This window comes from Aegilops tauschii, chromosome 6 (genome assembly GCF_002575655.3).
Source record: "Aegilops tauschii subsp. strangulata cultivar AL8/78 chromosome 6, Aet v6.0, whole genome shotgun sequence".
Classification (NCBI taxonomy): Eukaryota; Viridiplantae; Streptophyta; class Magnoliopsida; order Poales; family Poaceae; genus Aegilops; species Aegilops tauschii.
In genome coordinates, this window is record NC_053040.3 from 294,045,903 (window position 1) to 294,052,163 (window position 6,261).

A 6,261-nucleotide genomic window follows, 5' to 3' on the forward strand; every position below is an offset into this window, starting at 1 on the left:
TTCTTCCGCCGGATGTCGTCCACTGCGCACCTGGTGGACAATGACGGAGAGCTGATATTGGTGTACCGTACCATGCGGCAACAGCGTGACCAGGACAATAAGAATGGAAAATATTTCCTTAGAAAGAAGAATGGAAAATAGTTCTACTGTTACCATGCGGCAATTGTGGTGTTTTACAAGAGCGTGACCAGGATGGGGACGGTCAAATCGGACCCTGGGGTATCAGCGAGTGACTATCTAACTTGGCATGTACGTTTCAGAGGATGCCTGAATGAATGTCAGTGGTTTCCAAACAAGCATAGCAGCCTGTGTGTTGTTTGCTGCTCCCTCTGTAAGTACTTGCTTGTGTACCAGAAATGATGTATCGACGGGGCTAGAATTGCGGAATCTATTCTATGTTTCCTCAATTACATTTCACGGGCATTATGTTAATACTATCATCCGTGTGAGTTTGGTAGCAGAAACCCACCACCCCTGATCTATTCCGGAGTGCACTCTTGGCGAAGCATGGTTCGGACTTGCGGTGAACTGATCCATGAGCAAACTGGATTGTGTTGGGACCGTCGGTAGAACCAAACATCTAACTGTAGTGAGCAAAAATATGACTAGAGCAAGTTCAACATTTAACTGCTGGCACCATATATTTGCTTATAGCAACTGAAACATCTGACTACGGTGAATTAAAGGCATGTTCGGTGCAAAGGAAGTGAAATAAGTATCAACTTAGAAATTGGTACACTATGATTCTTCATTGGGAAACAGAGAAGAAATATAATGAAAGCAGCAGGGGAATTACGCGCCACTGTGTATAACGGCTCTCAATTTGGGCATACATATGAAGATACACTTAGCATGGCAGATTTATTACAGAAATTGATTTACAAGAACCGGTATCATTGGGATGTGCTTAGCTTAGCAACAATAATAGTTTATGAGTAATTTGTACTATCGAGACCAAACAACATCTATGTAGTTCACTGATGAAACAGAGTATAAACAAATAAACTGACCATGGAAAAACATGTCAACAAAAATGAAGATAAAATCATGAGATAACAAATTCATCAGCAGCAGTGCACATGCAACAAAATAGTACGAGCAATGTTAAGGTATAGTACAGTCCATAAACAGATGGGGAATAGACTTTCTTTGGGAACATGAATACTCTGGCACACCACAAGTCTTAAAACCTTTCCTGATACACAGGCCAACATCTAGCAAATGCCGAATATGATTCATGCAGTGGCAGCCTACGGATTGAAATTTTGGTATGCCAAAGTCAGCACCATAGACCAAAAAAGTAGTAACAAGGAATACACTCCGTTGTTTACTAACAAGCATCCAGTTACAGCAATGTCCGGTGAATCAGGATTATCAGACTAAACTCCATCTATGATGTGTGGCTAGATTAAGGTATGGCAAATGTCATAGCTTGCCATAATTCATGTACTTATATTGATTGCCCTATTCAACACAAACTTAAATATGGTGTCGTTGCTCTCTTTGAGATCCATCACTGTAAGGGACTATGATGACAAATCAGTTAACAATTTGAGATGCAAGACAGTGAAATATATTATCTAGTACGTAATAAACACCACAACTGCACATATTAAAGCATGGTATGTCATTATGTAAGTGTAGCTCTGATCTGGTTGAAATCCAGTATTGCAAATCATAGTTGTGTGACAAATAAAGTTCCACCTTCTTTGCATGTAGCAAGTCGCAACCACCAAAAGCAATGACTCTGCGGCTATCATTTTCATCACCAGAAATTGGACAGCGAGGAGCACTCAATCCAATTCGTCACTTCTCACTTTTGTCACTGTTTCCCTTTGACTTTTTGCGCCATTTTTCTGCCAGCATTTTTTTCCTTTGAACTGTCATTAGTTTTCATTTTTGACTATCGTGCCCTCTTTTGCATCCAATTTTTGCCTTCTACTTTTCCTTTCTGGGCAAGGAATCGTCTAGGGAAATAAAAGGTGGAAGGATGCTTTTTCAACTACAACCGATAAAAACTTTTTCGCAGTAATGTAATTATGTGATTTAAGATGAACAAAATTGCTGTCACCTATAAGCTCCAACTACACAAAAAAGAACATTCTCAAAATTGTCAATATGACAACCTAAACAATTCATGCTCTTTCACTACCAAACATTCTTAAATAACGCAGAAAACATAGTTCGGCATATCACATAACTAAGCCGATAGTGTATATTCCACAACTATATCACAAATGTCACTGTAAATTGCAGTAAAAGATATCATGAAATTTGCATGAGGCGTGAGTTATTACAGGCTAACCATACATTAAATGGTTGCTTGGAATATATGTTGTCATCAAGTTGAAATTATCTATAAGTCAAGAAAATCATTGGTTACAACACAAGTAACTGAGCGCCATTTACAAAGAAGGCCGATACTATACTAAAAAAGGACACGTACCTTGGTATTGAAGATAACCAAGCATACAATGGTGTTATGTTGTTAAAGGGTCAGTTTGAGATCTTCACATTCTCCAAGGACCAGTAGAAGATTTGATGGAACAAATACTAAGTTGAGGCAGTTGCAGTGTAAAGGGTCTTCTGGGCAACCAGTAATCTGGAGCGCATGAGCTCTGTTTTAAGCTGCTATACAGGTCTGCCATTAATACAGTACATAAGCAAAGAGACCATAGATACATCAAACTGAGACATCACTCAGTGCCTATGTCAATGCTCAATACCCTCTTAATACAAGTTCAGTTTGTTACAAGTAGACACATTTTGGCATAAAAAGCGAAGTCGTACTTCAGAAGTACAAAATAAGAAAGTAATAACGAAAATTATGCCAAAATGTGCTTAACTCCAACACAATTCATCCGGTTTGGAAGGCAAGAAACATATTAAGTCGTGTGCAAATCAGGCACAAAAAGACTTCCATACACAAGTACAACTCCAATACTTAAGACAGCACCTGATAAAAAATAAATCTAAAATATTTTAGCCCAACATACCCTAAATTAGTTACACAGTTGCAATGTCCACAACCCCCTCAGGTACATCAGGAGGAAATCTCTGCCAATCCTACAACTATTGAGCCTAGTTTCTGCCTCCAATCGAACTGCAATTCACCAAACACAACAAAGCAAACTATCTAGTTAAATACAAATGGCCCCAATTAAATTGCACAGTGCCTAATTAATACCAGGGACAGGCTGCCCGGCAGCCTGCTCATCTCCACTGCACAGGGAGTTCACAAGGTCGCGTGGATCCCCCCATACCGGCAGCGCGGCAACGGCATCCACGACGGCTGCCTCGTACTCATTGCAGAACTCGACAATCTCATCACACATCTGCGATGCTCTTTTGAGCATTTCCTCCTGCGCCTCCACCTGCACAACCACCCCCAAAAGAACGCATTAGCAGCTAGGCAGCGGGGAGAGGACTATGTGAGCCGATGGAGCGAAGCAGGTGGTTTAGGATCTTACCTCCGCAAGATAGTCATCGAGGATAGTGTGGTCCGAGGAGATTGTGGCGGCCGAGGGGGTGAGGGGAAGAGGGGAAGCGGACGAAGCTCCAGAGGTAGCTGCGGTGGGGGCGGTGGGCGGAGCGAGGATGTCGGAGGAGAGGGACTCCCAGCGGGAGAGCTCCGGTTGGTATTTGGCGCGGAGGTGGAGGAGCGCGCGGCGGCGGCGCTGGAGGCGGGCGGACTCGAGGTCCGGGGCCGGCGTAGAGGGCGCCGCCGTGCCGGTATCTTCGGCGCCATCCGGGTAGAGGACGCGGGGGCGCTTGAAGACGAAGCCTTCATCGTATTCGATCTCCCACTCGCCGCCGACGGAGGTGGCCGCCATCGGCTGGGGCGCTATGGGCGCGGCAGCGCGAGGAGGGGATCCGGTGGTGGTGCGTAGATGCGGGGTGAGGAGCGGGGTCTGGGCTTGGGGCTTGGAATTTCGAAAATTGGGGCTTGCCGAGCGGCAATTCGAAAATGTGGCGGCCGAGAGATCGTGAGCCCCTTTTTTTTCATCAGTTTGCACATCGCCCACACGTCTCCATCACCGCTCATTTTGCTACGTATGGACAGATAACATCAGCAGAAATATTTTTAATTTTTGGCTTAAAAATATTTTTCACCATTAAATTCGTCTCGACGAGATCTTCAAAACTAGACCCTATGTTGATATGTTTCGACAAATTTTTTTTACCCAAAAGTTGCCATGTTGTTTACACTGTAGTTGCTATAGTGCTTAAACTAAAGTTGCCATGTGGCAATTTTAGTTTGTAGATCATGACAATTTTAGTTTTTCGATGATGGCAATTCAAGTACTTTGACTATGAAAATATTTTTTTGTATGAACAATGGCAATTTCAAGTGAATGTATCATGGTAATTTTAATTTATGATGCATGGCAAGTCTAGTTTCTTAATTCCCTGTTTTATAATATGTCAAAATTTACTTCTAAATGTAGAAGAAAATAGCTGAAACATATCATGGCAACTTCAGTGTAAACATCATGGCAATTCATGTGCAATAGACATGGCAACTTTTAACCCAAAAAAATTCGTCGAAATATATTGATATGAGATCTAGTTTCGAAGATCTCGTCGTGAGGGATTTCATGGTGAAAACGGATCTTCGATCGGATTTTTCATTCAAGAGATAAAACATTTTAAAAACAAAAAATCCAAAAAGATTTCCACATGCATGCATGTGGTGACATGGCGTAGTCTGTGTGCTATAGGGCGTGTGGGAGGGTTTGGTTCCCACCACACGTGTGGGCGTGAGCGTTGTCCAATTATTTTGTTTTCTTTTTCCTTTTTCAAAGAAAGACCGGGATTTATTATAAAAAGTTTACCATAAGTACGAAGCACCCTGGCTGCCAGGAGACACATGGAAAAGAAAAACACCTCACCCGGTCCGCTCCCGCTCCCAGGGTACCCTCTTGCGTCCCCACCTTCTCCATCCTTGCCTTCACCCCCCCTCATCGTCGTCGAGCCAAGCCCGGTCGGTGCAAGCGGCAGCGGGGCCATGTTCTCCCTTTCCTCGGAACTGGGTAGCGCGGGGTAGCGAACTTGGGTGGATGTGTGGCGCTTTGCAAGGTGTGGCGCCGGCAACGGCTTCAACGACGATGGGGCTGGTGGAGGCAGCGTGGAGAGTTGTTGGGTGGCGCGGGACAAGGCGGATGGCATGTTTGGCGAGGTGTCAATCCCCTTTAGATTTGACGTGAGCGGGACGGCGTGGGTGGCCTTGGTGGCTGGGGGCTCGGGCATGGATGCTCGGTGCTGCTCGCTGTCGCCTGTGCCCCGGTGGCTAGCGACTGCTGGAGATGGAGCGGCGGTGTTTGCGTCGGTTTTGGCCAAATCCGGGTAGATTTGGTGCAGGGGTGGGGTGTGACGTCGAGAGTTGGTGGAGGCCCCTCAGTCTCTTTGTTGGTGGATTTGGCAGTGGTGCGGGGTCACTAGCGTGCTTCGATGGACGGTGTGTGTTGGGGATATAACCCCACGGTATAACCCGCCCTGTGAAGGCCGGGTTAAATTGCTGGCGACTCTTGGAGCTAGACTTTGGATGGGCCAGAACGACCCAGACGCAGGATCAGAAGGGCGGCTCACAAGATGGGCCGACTTAGGGCCCGGAGCCAGAAGGCGGCAGGCGGCCCGGTGGTGTAAGCCGCCATACGGTGTCTTGTCATAAAAGGCAAGGCGACTTAGAGTTAGGCTCGGTCACGGGTCATGACCCGACCCGGACTCTTGTAAGCTAGAGGCCTCGACCTGTATATAAAGGCAACTCCCCGGCACAGAATAGGGCAGGTGACAATCAATCGATAGCTAGGTCAAGCGAATCTGCTCCCTTGTAATCGATACTCGAGCAATAAGCAGAAAAGCAGGAGTAGGCTTTTATCTCCACCGTGAGGGGGCAAACCTGGGTAAACTCCTCTCCTTCGACCAGCTCAACCCCAACAAGCTAATCGCCGTTTGCGATGGCCTCACGTCCAAGTCCTCGGATTAGGACATCTGCCGTGACAAAACCACGACAGTTGGCGCCTACCGTGGGGCCAGTGCATGATGGTTTCGAGTTCTTGAAGGGCTCTTTCCCAGGGATCGAGGGATACACCATTGGCAGGTTGGCTAAGAGTCGCCGCGGCAAGCTCTACATCGACGACGCTGGTTGGGGCCCCGAGGCCGACTCAATCGAGTACGGGTACCGGGTCCCCTTTGGCGGAATCCACGTCTTCATCGGCAAGATCGGCGGATCTGAGCCTGAGGCAGACATCTGCACCGAAC

The 6,261-nt window shown here is 46.2% G+C and overlaps 1 protein-coding gene across 1 annotated transcript; it reads right to left on the reverse strand.

Annotated features, from left to right (window-relative positions):
* Positions 1-2,841: 2,841 nt before the first annotated feature.
* LOC109745351 (uncharacterized) lies at positions 2,842-3,995 on the reverse strand. The gene is made up of 2 exons (XM_020304468.4): positions 3,471-3,995; positions 2,842-3,374 (listed from the first exon to the last, which is right to left on the reverse strand). Exons 1-2 carry the CDS (start codon positions 3,831-3,833, stop codon positions 3,177-3,179), a joined length of 561 nt encoding a protein of 186 aa, XP_020160057.1. The 5' UTR covers positions 3,834-3,995; the 3' UTR covers positions 2,842-3,176.
* Between the last annotated feature and the right edge of the window lie 2,266 nt (positions 3,996-6,261).